Source organism: Notolabrus celidotus, chromosome 15 (genome assembly GCF_009762535.1).
Source record: "Notolabrus celidotus isolate fNotCel1 chromosome 15, fNotCel1.pri, whole genome shotgun sequence".
Taxonomy (NCBI): Eukaryota; Metazoa; Chordata; class Actinopteri; order Labriformes; family Labridae; genus Notolabrus; species Notolabrus celidotus.
The window spans coordinates 7427398-7441393 of record NC_048286.1 but is presented as its reverse complement, the minus strand read 5'-3'; the positions used below and the strand labels follow the sequence as shown (position 1 = coordinate 7441393).

Here is a 13996-nt window from a genome sequence, read left to right as displayed (position 1 = left end):
CCATTTTTAGATAATTTGAAAAAAAACAAAAAACTCTGGAAGACATCTCACGACCCCCCATTTATGTCTTGCAACCCCCACTTTGGGAACCCGTGCTATAAATACTAGGAGGAGGAGGATACTATAGATAGATAGATAGATACTATAGATAGATAAATACTATAGAGCAGGGCTATTCAATTAAATATTTGGTCGGGACGGATTTTCAGACTAAGGACATGAGCTGGGCCGGACATTTTTAGCAGACAGGAAGCAAAGTTAAACCATTTAAAAGAAAAACAAATACATAAGATAACAAACACACTGGATGTTTAGTAAGGTATTGCCACATCCAAAAGGACATAAACACAATAAAAGAGCAGCACTTGTCAGTGGTAGTAAAAGATGTCTTTCTTGCCGGATCCAGGCCACAATCACAAGCAGTTGCTTTCGGGCCGCATGTGGCTAGATAAATAGTAAATAGATAGGTTGCCCCAGTCTGTACAAGCATACAACATAGAAAACCGGGGTGTTTTATTGAGCAGTGTGATCTCAGATGGGACAAAGCTCCCATCAAGCTCATTTGCAGGCCAGAGATCTGTACCTATGGAGGGATGGGAACAGTGTGAAGAATAAGTAGAGGGGGTGTTGTGGGTCGAGTGTTATGGTGCGTGCTCTGCCTGTTATGATTTACTTGTTCTTGCAAATCCACATGACGGTGTTGTTGTAATTCTCCTCTGGAGACCAAAGGAAAAGTTGCAGATCTGTTGGTGGATCCAAATATAGAAACATATGACATGCGGTTAAAAACCTGTCAGACAAGATTCAAGTATATTCTCTATTTTTTAAATATCTTGTTTGATTTGTCAAAATGTTCCTGTGTAGTTAAGCAGCTGTCCACAATCTACTGAGGTTACTTTGATGACTCAATCATCATTTTTTTTGGTGTTGGCATTGTACGCATCCCTGATCTTTGATGAATTGCATTTAGTGACAATTGTATGCATGCTGGCTTTAAATGTATTAATAATTTTAAAGATTATTTTGGGGCTTTACATGCTTTTATTGGGAGAGTGGGACAGTAGATAGAGTCTGAAACAGGGGAGAGAGATTAGGATATAGCATTCGTCAAAGAGCCAAGGGTTGGAGTGGAATAAAGCTGCAGCCTCTGTACACCAGTGAGCTTATCAGGTGCACCCAAATGTGTTCTCTTTTGAAGTTTTAACACATCAAATGGTTTAAATCTGCTTAAAATCTCAGCCCTCAGCCCAAAGGTAACAACATATGCAAACCTGTTGCTCTGAAATAGAGTTAGTCGAATCCTTTTGGCTGCTAAAGGTGGATCACGCTCTGAATCTCTTTTGTTTTCTGCCATCTACTCTGTGTCAGGTTCGATCTCCACCTGTGACTCTTTGATAAAAGGCCGGTCAGAGGAGCTAGGTGGGGTCTGGAGAAAAGAAATCTGAGCTTGCTCCAGTTCTTAGGGGGGTGAAGCTGCAGTTTAAAAAGCTGCAGTGAAACCAGGAGCAACATGAGCCCTCTCTGCGGACCTGATCAGAAACCGGCTCTCCATTATGCAGCCTGTGATTTCTTCAGCTGCACAGTGTGGGACTCAGTAGCTGGAGTGGCTTAAATCCTTGAAACCTGTTATTTATTTGGTCTTTTCAGATCAATGGGCGCCAGCTTTAAGCTCAGCAGGTTTTGGTTCAGGTGTAGGTGAATTGGTGGTTACACTCGGCGCTGAATCTGATCCTGTGATGTGCTCAATTAACAAAAAAACGTTGGTAATTTAAGGCTGCTGTTTCAGATCAGATGTCATTACATATTTGAGCATTTCCTCCTCTGACACTTCGACAGAAACACTTTGACGTGGGTTTGCATCTTGTTTACTTCATCTCTAATTCACACAAAGTGACTCACAGCTTTTGTTTCAAACAGTGACTCATCAGTTTTGTGTTTTTACCCTCTTGTTCACCTCTTTGATGCATCACTTCAAAATAATGCTGACTATTACCTCCGATCATTCACAGGGGAGGAGGAGCCCTGCCGGATGGGGCGTCTGTGATTGGAGGGAGACTTGTGTTTGGGCGGGCACTCCGCTTGAATGACAGCGGTGTGTATGAGTGTGTGGTCAGGAACAAAGTGGGAGCAGGGAAAACAGAGTACAAGCTGGCAGTCACAGGTAAGGACTTAAGAATTTCAGCTCTGTAGGTGGTTTAGATCACTCTGGATTATAATGTGAATTTGTGCTGCTTCTTGTTGGTGGTTTAGAAGAAGGAAAAGAGAGGATGAAGATCTTAAAATCATGAGATAAAAGGGGATTTAAACAAAAAAGAAATCGCTTTGATTTTGAGCGAATGTGAAAATCTGCTGCCCCCTAGTGTTGGATTAAACTCTTGTTCATTGGTGTTTGAATGTATTAATGTGAGAGACTCATCCTCCTTTTTCTTTCAGAGACATCTCATCGAACGTCTCCCATCGACAACCAGCTGCTGATCATTATTGGTGCCGCAGCTGGAGCTCTGGTCATGGTGCTGGTCATTGTGGTCCTGCTGGTCAACCGCTACCATCGACACAGGAACAAGAAGCTGGAGCGGGAGCTTAGTGAAAAAACGTAAGCTCACACAAACTGTCTGATGACACATGTTCCGGTTATGCTTGTCAAACTATGATCTAAATCTTTTCTAATTCCTCCATCTTCTTTCCCCAGGGAGGAAATCAACAGCTTCTCCAGACAAGCTTCCTTCAGGAGACTCAACTCTGTGAGCACAGACTCCCGAGTCCCGGTACAAACAAACACTCACAGGCACACACACACACACACACACACACACACACACACACACTCCCACTGAGAACAAGAACCAGCAGGGTTTACTCAAACCAAGTCGACACACCCACCCCGAGCCGGGCGTAGCCGGGGTGGAGCCGCTGGCATGTGAGCAGCCATGTCTGCTGTGAAGGCCGATGATAACAGGCTGCTGCAGCTTCAAACAAATAATATGCAGAGTCTATGGACTGTTTTTATTGATGTTGTTTTGTGTGTGACTCGTTTTATTTATCTTTTGTGTTCATGTCTTTAACTTTTCTTTAACTTTCTTTATTCTCTGCAGCCCGAGGATTACACCATGCTCAGGGTGGACAGTCGGATGAAGAACAGTGAAATGTCTCTGGTGAGTTTCTGGCCTAAGGGCAAACCTGCTCACTAGTCTTTATAAGGTGGGGGAGGGGGGAGGGGACTCACATAGCCTGAGGAGAGAATGGGAAAGTGTAAGATCAGAAGAGTTTACATTAAAAGAACATGAGGGCTCTGGAAAACTTTTATGATTCAGGTTAGTTATGTAGTACCAGAGAAACGGCCATGTTAAGCACTATTTTTCTATTTATTGTTGTTTATGTATGCTGCTCCTTGAAGTCCAAATACTCTTCCTTGTCTTTTATTATAGTGTGTCTTCTTATTGTGGCTTTTAAACGGGACCTGAGAAACAAAATTTCATTCCACCTCATGTGACAGCTCATGTGGGTATGACAATAAAAAACCTTGAATCCTTGAAAAAAGACAATGTTCTAATCAGGGGGAAAAGAAAGTATTGATTTTTTTCAAAGAACAATCTAATTGGCCAAAAATGGATGGAAAGTTGAAAAATCAACAGAGCAGGAAGGTCACTGATTTGACAAACTAGACAAATTTCAGCTTGGAAGGTTAATCCCTGCAACAGAAAAAATTGGAAGTTCACAGTGTGATGTTGCCATTTAAAAAAATAACAATAATCCTGATAAATGTTGATAAAAGAATTCATCAGATTAAGGCAGAGGTTCCCAACCTCTCCTGCTTTGAGCCCTCCTCAGTTATTTATGAGAAAAGCAGAGCCCCTCCCTCTCTCTTTCTCTCTCTCTCTCACACACACACACACACACACACACACGCACACGCACACGCACACGCACACGCACACGCAAGCACACCAGGACCCTTGCAGAAAAAAAGGGACATGCTGTTGTCAAAAATAAACTTTAGTTTTAAAGTTCTTTCTTGAAGAAGCAAGAAAAAAAGCAGTTTTACATAGTTGCATCGACAAACAGTTGTATGGTCTATCCAGAAAATGTGTTTTCATGATTTTAGTTTATATGTGCAAATCAATTTCTGACAACATCAGAGCAAACAAAGCCATGCATCCCTCCTGAGATCTCTGAGGACTCCTCTGGGGGGGAATGGACCCCAGGTTATTAAATTAATAATAATAATAATAATAATAATACATTTTATTTGTAGGCGTCTTTCTTGACACTCAAGGTCACCTTACAAAATACCAACAGTAAAAAACAAAACTCAACAGTAAATAAATACATAACTACAACAGAACAACAATTCAATACTAGAAAAAAGAAAGTGAAGTCATGATGAAAGTGAAAGTGAAGTCATTCCAGTCCCATAAAGACAAATTAAAGTGAGTAGGCTTGGCTGACAAGGTGAGTTTTGAGGCAGGATTTGAAGGTGGTGGGAGAGGTGGATTTTGTAAGTCCTGGGGGAGAGAGTTCCAGAGGTGTGTGGGTCGAGCGGCTGAAGGCTCTCGACCCTATGGTGGTCAAGTGAGCAGGTGGGAGAGTGAGTTGGGTGGAAGAGGGGGACCTGAGACTACAAGTGGGTATTTAGGCATCAGAGACGGGGAGGTTTGACTTCAAAGTGCTGTATGGCTTTAAAAGTTTGAGAACCAGTAGATTAGTAGATTAACAGCAAATAAACTAACAAGTACATGTTAGTACCCCCCCCCGGTTTACAGTAGAAGATTAAGCGCAAACAAACATCTCTCTGTCATCACACCCATCCTCAATATGACACCAAAGAAAGCACCACAGCGGCTCACTCTGCATGGTAATCTTTTAAAGCTTTGTTATCAGTGTTGTCACTGTCTGCCTCTCCTCCCCGCCTGCAGGAGCATCCCATCTACAAAGGCAGCCAGTCCACTCTGGGTGGGAAGTGGGGGCCTGGTGGAGGGGTGGAGGTGGACGAGCTGGGGCGACCCGTCGTCTGGGGCGATGCTAGGGAGAGTATAAGAGGAGCAGAGATGGACGGAGAGAAAGAGGAGCGCAGGAGGAGGGTGGAGTCATACCTGAAGAACAGCAACATGTCACTGGTATGTGTCAGCGCCTAATCAGAGCGGAGGTCAGAATGCAGAGTTTCGTTTGTAATGAGTCACATGGTATCATGTTTTGTTTATGGATGAATCTGCATCATGGAGATGAGACAGTGACATGAGGACAGGTTAAAGGACAACACAGGAGGTAGAATTTAAACATGTGAAATTGATCGTTTGATTAGCTCTGCGCCCAGAAATGATTACTTTGCGTTAATGTGAAGTGAGAATAAAATGTAGAACGGGGACTGTAAATATTTGTGTTCTCCGCACTCTAACAGTGTCGATAAAACTTTGAAACACTGGATCATTTTCAGAGACTAAACCTGTCCTAATTTGCAACTTTTTTTATGGGAAATTCACCAAGCAGGTTTGCGTTCAAAGCTGCAAGAATGTAGAAAAGTTTATTTCTTTCCCATTTTTTTTACAAGTAGAGCACTAGATTCTGGAACAACTTCATCTACTTCAAATTAACCTGGATGAAAAACATCACAGGGCCAAGGAGAGGTGTAAAGAAGGAGTTAGGGAAAGACAACCGTTACGTTAAGGGAACCCGGCTGCACTAACACAAGACAGATGTTACTTTTGTCGCATGAATCTACTGTGTAAAAACTACAATCTACTGAACTTGAAGCATAAAAAGTGCGGCACATTTACTGAGTTGTTTCCAAGTGGCAACCTCCGGTCTAAAAATATGGGTCAATGCAGAAGTGTTAAAAGCTGCAGTTCATCAAGGATCCGCTTGAGGCTGGCTCCGGAAGTACCGGAAGTCACACACACATGAATGGGGAAAAAGATGATCTTTACAGCATTAATAAACATGTTTACAGCCTGGTACAAAAGACGAGTGTAGTCTGAATAGCTCATTTCTAGATGTCCTCTCACTGTGATGGGGGTGAATTTTTTTCTAATGCAGCAATTTCGAAGATATTGAGATTGCTAGTCTTCCAATGAAAGGCACAGCTGCCTGCAGGAACACTGCAGCTGTTGGCTAGGAGGCTCAAAGCCCGCCTCTTTACGTCACACTGGCTCGACAGAAGCAATTTGGCTGCCGCTGCCGATTGGCTTCAAAACAGCGTTCAGAAACAGATGGGTGACGTCACGGATACTATGTCCATATTTTATACAGTCTATGGTTGTTTCATGCAGCCATGTAAATGTGGTAAAATCAGTGTTAGATATGACATCAGTGAAGTTTAACACTCAGTTAGGAACCTCCCCCTTAAGAATGCTACATACTACCTACGAATGCAGTATGCAGTATGTACTGCCTACTACATACTGCGTTTGAATTTAGTCTGTAGTATGACTGCTCTGTTCGATTTGTTTTGTAGTACGCTGGATCTGGCCACACTGGATTTCCAGTTTCGGAAAGCGGAAGTAAACGGACAAGCTTATAGAGAAACTGCTTCTTTAGCATCACTCCTGATTTAAAAAGTTAAGAAGTGGTCCATGTGGAATTTAATGATTTTCACAGCACCTAGAATTTAGTGCCTCTCCGTAAAAAAAAAAGCGGAACGAGCGCTGTGCATTGTGGGAAGCAGTACACAAGGGAGACTGGTCTGATGCATACTGAGAATTTTCCCTGAATCAGTAGACATCCAGGTAGTTTTTGCATACTGCAGATTTTGCTCTTGGTCACATACTACATACTGGGTTTTGGCTAAATCAGTACCTACTGCTAGTATAGCAGGCGGGTTCGAAAACAGCCTTAGTTAGTTGTCTCTTAGATTGTTGCAACATGTCGCACAAAGAGAGGAGTTGTGTTGTTTTTCACATTAAAAGTTCCTCTTTAGACTTCCCAGCAGCTTTTTAGCTCATTTCACCCTCAGTGACGTTTTCAGTCCTCTTAAGAACTTCACGATCTTGTCCCGGTTAAGTTAATACAAAAAGAGGCATCAAACGTATCTATATTCATTTCTACCAGGACTCAGGTCTGCCCTCTTCCCTGGTTCCCCTGAAGGCCCAGCAAGAAGAAGGCGCCGAGCCCAGAGAGCCAGACCCGGGCCAACCCAGGGAAGGAGACCCCACACCACCTGAAGAAGAGTGGGCTCCTACGCCGTCGGCAGAGGAGGAGCAAGATAATGACGACACCGACAGCAGCTCCTACCAGATCTCAGAGGCCCTCACCAATCACTTCTACTACAGTAACGGGGTCCTCAGGCCCAAACCACACTCCAACGCCATCCTGCTGCACCCCAGAGGACAGATCATCTAGAGCACTGAGACTCTAAACCTGGAGAGAGAGAGGTGTTTCCACTGCAGGACATGGACCACAGTGGGAAATAACTGCTGAGAAGAAGCCACATTTAGATTATTGGGGTGTTTTCTGACCCCTGACCTTTGTGATGTAAATATTCTGTGATTATCTGAAAGTTTTTGGATAATTTTTATACTTAAAGTAAATAACAGACAGTGGAGAACGCAGTAAAGAGATGCAGTAAGGGGAAGAAGAGAGAGAAAATAACCCTCACTCTACACGAGAATAGAGATGCTGGGACTCATGGCCTGATTTTAAGATCTAGGGAGGAAAAATCAGATGCCGACATCCTCTCATTTTTGTGCAAGGATAGAGAATCCTGTTACATGTTTACCTACTGAATCTGGTATCGTACAGGTGTATAAAATCCATATTCACAGAGGAGTGTGAAGAAGAACTGCTACTCAGAGTTACTTGTTTACATTGAAGACAAATACGTTTTCTAAGATCTGATTTGTGGAGGAGTTCAGAGTTAAGTGCACTCAGATCTTTGATCATTTCAGCTCGCTGTGGATAGAAAGCTGTTGTGTCTATTTTACATGTACAAGGAAGAGAGATTCGGAGCTGCTGTGTGTTTGTGATCATGCCTGCAGCTCTGAAAACAGCTGTTACCTAAGGACCTGCACTGAGACACCGACAAAGAGTGCAAACTGTTGTTGTTTCATGGATCAACAGAGCTTCACTGAGCAGGTTTAAACCATGTGATCAACACATGCAGAAGATGAACTGTACAGCACCACTCTGTATCTATGTATGTGTCTCTGTGTACATACTTTTATATCCTTTCAGTGTTTTTTTTATGAAGCTGGGAAACTGACGTGTACATTGTGAAGTGTTTATTCATAAAAGTGCAGCATTAAAACAAAGTTTTTATTTTCACATGGGGACATTAAACTTGTTTCAGCTCAAACATGAAGTTAAAGGGATTTCATTCATCACAGCTGCAGCAGAAATCAAACATTTGTAGGACTCTGTGGTGACTTCCTGGTTTGTCCTCCCGATGCTCACAGACAGCAATGACTCATGATGGATACAAGTAGAAAAAAGTGGATTTTCAGAGGGTGACACACTGAACTGTGGAAATAACGGTTTTCAGTTTCTTCCAGAGAGTTAGATTACAGAATAGAAACATCCCATAAGTGTGTAGGGAAAATATGAAATGTAGCTTAGCTCAGCGTACAGACCTGGCTCCAAATCTAGCTCCATTAGATCTGCCTACCAGATCCTCAAACGCTCAGTTTAACACTGATTTACAGCCGATGAATCTCCAACTACTACGTGTGAGATATAACTAGTTATGTAGTGAATGTTAGAAGTGCTGGTAGTCTTTGTGCAAAGCTAAGCTAAGCTAACTGGGTGCTGATGGTGGCTTCAAATACTTCTCAAAACACTCTTTTGAACCTCCAATCAGAAGGTCAAGTGGTGGATATCTAGAGGACTAGAGCACCAAAATTTTCTTAAACCATGAAGCACCTGGAGGTCTGTTAGGACAGTTTACAGACAGTTACTGAAGGATATGAAGTCTTTTCTCACCAGGAAGTTAACTTAGCTTGATTGTGAATTTCTCATTAGCAGCTGCAACATGATAATGCAATGATGACTTCTTAAAATGATAAAACAGAGAGTGAGCGCTTCCTCTCTTGTCTTTTTGTTAAGTGCACATGACGTGTCTTTACAAATCAAAAGTGAAATGTACCAGAGACTAACATGATCTGTTTCAGCTGGACTGTTGTTGTTTGTTGTTTCTCATCCTCCTTTCCCTCATTTAGGATCACATCCTGGTTGCTTTACAAGCTTGATTTTCACCATGGACTTAAAACAGACAACAGACAGTAAAAAGGTAATGAAACCAGACACCAGAGGGTCTTCAGTCAAACACACAGAGGTTCCTGTCACAGACTTTCAGATCCACACTGAATCACATCACTCAACAAACATCAAAGACTGATTAGTGTCCTTTAGAGGTCAACATGAAGCAGGATGTTTATAAATCTCTTCACTATCTGGATTTATAAACTCTACATAAGTACCAAAATTAGTTTTTAAAGCAAAGCTTTGCGCCAAAGTTAAAAGAGTGCACAGTAAATCAGTCGGCTACATTACTTCTCAGTGATATCAAAATAGAGACAGAATTTGTTAGTGAATCTAAAAACGGAAACGTCACAGAGCTCTCTCCAGCTCTCTCCTTCTTTAAGCTCAAACAACGTTTTGGGCCAGAGCCTCTTTGTGAGTCCGTTGGTGAGTGCGAAGGTTGCTCCTCTGAGAGAAACACTTGCCACACGTTTCGCACGTGTACGGTTTCTCTCCCGTGTGGATTCGCTGGTGAATCTCCAGATGGCTGACTCGGTCGAAGCTCTTCCCGCAGAAGGGGCAGATGAACCATTTCTCCTTTATTCGACGACTTGCTATCGCTTTGTGCATCTCAGGGTCGTTCAAGAGAAAGAACCTGTTGTCTGGGTTAAAGGCTGAAAAGTTCTTAGTGTGAGGTTTGTTGAAAAGGACAGACACTCCTCTCTCGGTGTGATTTATTGCTTCTGAAGGCTGACCCGGCTGAGCTTGGTTAAAACTCACAGGAGTCCTCGGTTTACTCGATGCAGCTTGTCCGTTATCTCGTACAAACCTGTCCGAGTACATTGTCTCTGCTGAGTTATCGAAGATGTCCAAAGCGTTTTGAATGAGCAGGATCTCAGAGTCCATGTTTTGTGAGATCTGTTTTGGTTCTAAAAAGCAGTCCGAGTCATCAGCTGTGTCGCTGTCTCCTACTGAAACCAGCGACCACTGCTGGCTCTTCTGTTCCTCTGAAAGCTCAGTTGGCTGCAGGTCCAGATCCATCTCCTGGTGACCCGCTTCATCGTTATTACAGAGATCAGAGTCTGCCGTCTGCTCCACAATCTGCACATCATCCTCGTCTTCCAGCTTGACGATCAAATCGTCGTCGTCATCGTCTCTGCTGTCGTTCTCGCAGTGATCAGACCTGAGGGGCTCGCTTTGTGCTTCTTCTATCCGTGGAGGTGGAGGTGGTGGAGGTGTTCTGGGATGGGCTGAGGTGTCTGCCATCTCTCTGACACTCTGCTCAGAAGACAATGTCTGCACTGAATCTATGATCGGCCCTGAAAAGACAGATAGAGGAGAGGAGAGCACTTAGAGGAGATTTTTAAAGGTAGTTTGATTTATTACTGATGCACTGTGGTACACAACTGAATCTTTCAAATCAGGTACAATGTTTAATGTGTATTTGTTTCATAACACACAACCATAAATAATTCTAACTTTCAAAGTATGGGAAGACTTTTCTCATAATATGTGCCAATAACATAAACATCATCAAGTTTGTGCAACTGAGTGAGTGTTTTTCAACGGGTTGAAAGAATCCTCCTCTTGTGTTGCCTTGAATGAACTATTACAGTATTTCTCAATTGCTAAAACACATTTCTTGACACCCACCACGCTTTCTCAACACTATGAGCACAAAACCCAATTTTCAAACCACATTCACCAAACCTCGGACTCTTCCTGCAAAACCAAACAATGTTGTCAGATCTAGGGTTGCGAAATTCCGGGAATTTTCAAAGTTGGAAACTTTCCATGGGAATAAACCAGGCATTTACTAAATTGAAGGTTGGCTCTTAATAGGGAACTTAAATATAGTTAGGGAAAATATATTTTTGCATTATCCTGACTAAAACAACCAGATTTCATGCAAGTACAGTTGAATATCTATGCTATTCCTCAATCACATGCACATAGCACACTGCTTACTGCAGGGCTATTGAGATCACGCCCCCTACATGCACTGTGCATTCCTCCATCACATGCACAGATGATTTCTAGAATCCTGCAGAGGCTAGGCTTGAGAAGCTTGAGGGAAGAGGCTTCTTCATTTGCATGTTGAATGGGACTTTTTTGGAGGGGGAAGGGCTCTTTTCATTTAACATTTTGAATGGGACTTTGTTGGGATTGCATTTTTGTTAATTTTTGAATGGGTTGAGTCGGGGGGATGAGTGATATTTAACTCAACATTCATGGTTTTGTTCTTCAATGACAGAATTGATTGTTTAATAGAATAGTTAACACTTGATAAAGTTCTACTTACCAATAAATCTGTTTTGATTGTATAATTTTTGGATGGATGTCTGCTTATAACTAAACAAATATCTATGCTTGGATATGATACCTTTCCATTAAATTACCCTCAATTCCCATAATTCCCATGGAAAGTTTCCAATCTGGAATATTTCCAAAATTCCCCAGCTTAACTTCCCATGGAAATTTGCCGGAAATTTTACGGAAATGTTCCACCTCATTGCAACCATATTGAACACACACTACATCAAAAAATTGAAAACACAATGCCCAGGACATGAAGCTGTAGAAATCATGTTTATTGTTCACAGTAGGCTCAATGAATGTAGTACCTGTATCCAGTAAAAATAAAGTCAAAACAAATAGAAATGAGAAGAACATGGTTTATCACAGTAGCTCGGATTTCATCAGAAGTCACTGTTCTTTGTCTTTCTCGATTTCGCTCCCCTCCTCTTCCTCCTTGACCACCTCTTACACGCACTCTTCCTCTGCCTCTCGGATTATTTCTGTCCATTGTACAACCTTCAACAACCAGTGCTCTCTGAACTGGCTTATATTGGTTTCCTCACATCATTAGACACAAGTGTGATCAGTTTAAAGTGGTTGTGTTGAAGCTGTGACTCCTGTGCTTCAAATGTGTTTAACTTTTGCTTCCTGTGCTTACCATTATGCAACACAAGTGCATCACAGTGCAACATGTGTTTTAGTGAGTGAGTATGTGTTTGCAAGTTGTGTCTAACAGGTGAAAAGTTCTTATGGTTTTGCCTAAAGAGTGACTGATTCAATACATGCGTTCAGGCCGCTAAGGAATTTGGTTCAGACAATAGGGTTTAGTGTTTCAGCAATTGAGAAATACTGTAGTAATGCCTCCTGGAAAGGCTCAAATATGCATAATCAGACGCCTGAAAACACAGCATGAGAAATTGACTGTGTACAGATTAGGGTTGCAAAATTCCGGGAATTTTCAAAGTTGGAAACTTTCCATGGGAACAAATGGGAATAAACCAGGAATTTATTAAATTGAAGGTTGGCTCTTAATAGGGAACTTCAATATAGTTGGGGAAAATATATTTTAGCATAATCCTGACTAAAACAACCAGATTTCATGCAAGTACAGTTGAATATCTATGCTATTCCTCAATCACATGCACATAGCACACTGCTTACTGCAGGGCTATTGAGATCACACCCCCTACATGCACTTTTTCTTTTTGCATGTTGAATAGGACTTTGTTGGGATTACAAAACAAATATCTATGCTTGGATATGATATCTTTACATTAAATTAATTCCCATGAAAAGTTTCCAATTTGGAATATTTCCAAAATTCCCCAGCTTAACTTCCCATGGAAATGTATCAGACATTTACAATTTTATACCCTTTACAATCCTAGTACAGATATTTCTTTTCACAGAGCACTAATACTACAAATATACATTAAGTCTTGTATAATATTGTGCATTTATGTGGATTTAACAATTGAACAGTGCATAAAAAAGTTAAAACAAACAATGTACACCAGTAAATGCAACATGCACATTTGCACATGCACAGATCTCTTTTAAATCTCTTCTGAAAACATAATTTTACTGAAGAGCCTTTCTTGATTTTATCTGAATTTTATTTTAAGATATATATTTTAAAATAATTGTATTCCTCTAGAGTTCTTTTAGGGAAATTGTATGCTTTTAAAATATGTTTTATTATTTAAACTTGAAAGCACTTTGTAACCTGGCTTTTGAAATGAGGAATAAAAACAACACATGTAATAGATAAACACTGGTCTAACCATTTCCTTGTAGAATGCGTATTTTCATGCTGGGTCATTACTATTTAAATAAAAGTAATGAAAATAAACGAAATAAAATAAATAAATAAATAAATGTTCTGGATCATTCCACCACCACAAACACCTTTAATATTCGCCTATTGATGTGATAAAATGAATTGTTAAAGTATAAAACATTGCTGTGATTCAGTGGCTTTGTAGTGGTAATTCTCACCTTCGCCGCTAGGGGGCAGTGTCGTGTTCTGATGCTCTCTGATGGAGGAAGATGATGATGAAGACAGATTTGTAGTCTCAGCCTGAGACAGACCCGTTAAGCGCTCGTTTTCCATCAACATTAACTTCCTGTTCAAGGCTTCGATTTCCTTCTCTCTCCGGCGGAGCTCGACCTGCACCAGCGCGAAGCCGTCCTCCCACAGCTGACTGATCTCCAGCACTGCAGCTTTAGCTAGCACCTCCATGATCGAGGTTAGCTTGCTCTGGAAAGACAAGCAGTTCGCCATGTTGCCCCCCGGGGTCAACACCTCTGGTGGATATAAAGAGAACGAATAGACAACCGAGGAGCTGTCCTTCTTCAGGAGAGGGGTTTCACCCAACAGTGACAACCTGGTCCCGTGTAGATCACATTACAGTCACAGTTTGAGGTGAAAAACATGGAAGTGTAATACAATAGTAACCGGAAGTACTGGCTGTCACGTGACGGACGGTAAATATTAAAGGACAAAATGTATCAAACAAAACAAACGGCACAC

At 41.6% G+C, this 13996-nt stretch overlaps 2 protein-coding genes across 7 annotated transcripts in view; one reads left to right on the top strand and one right to left on the bottom strand.

Moving 5' to 3' along the window:
• Window positions 1-8284, top strand: part of nectin4b (nectin cell adhesion molecule 4b) — a 23212-nt gene extending 14928 nt beyond the window's left edge. For 2 of the 6 annotated variants that reach the window (XM_034702675.1, XM_034702674.1), the window contains 6 exons: window positions 2010-2161; window positions 2434-2593; window positions 2690-2765; window positions 3093-3152; window positions 4914-5114; window positions 7042-8284. In XM_034702675.1, coding sequence (XP_034558566.1) covers window positions 2010-2161; window positions 2434-2593; window positions 2690-2765; window positions 3093-3152; window positions 4914-5114; window positions 7042-7332 — 940 coding nt within the window. In that variant the 3' untranslated portion in view covers window positions 7333-8284. The remainder of the gene's footprint in view (window positions 1-2009; window positions 2162-2433; window positions 2594-2689; window positions 2766-3092; window positions 3153-4913; window positions 5115-7041) is intronic. The other 4 variants (XM_034702677.1, XM_034702676.1, XM_034702679.1 and 1 more) reach the window with 4 other exon arrangements.
• Window positions 8196-13996, bottom strand: LOC117826549 (zinc finger protein 582). Its single transcript, XM_034702680.1, has 2 exons — window positions 13462-13996; window positions 8196-10484 (listed from the first exon to the last, which is right to left on the bottom strand). Exons 1-2 carry the CDS (start codon window positions 13745-13747, stop codon window positions 9571-9573), a joined length of 1200 nt encoding a protein of 399 aa, XP_034558571.1. The 5' UTR covers window positions 13748-13996; the 3' UTR covers window positions 8196-9570.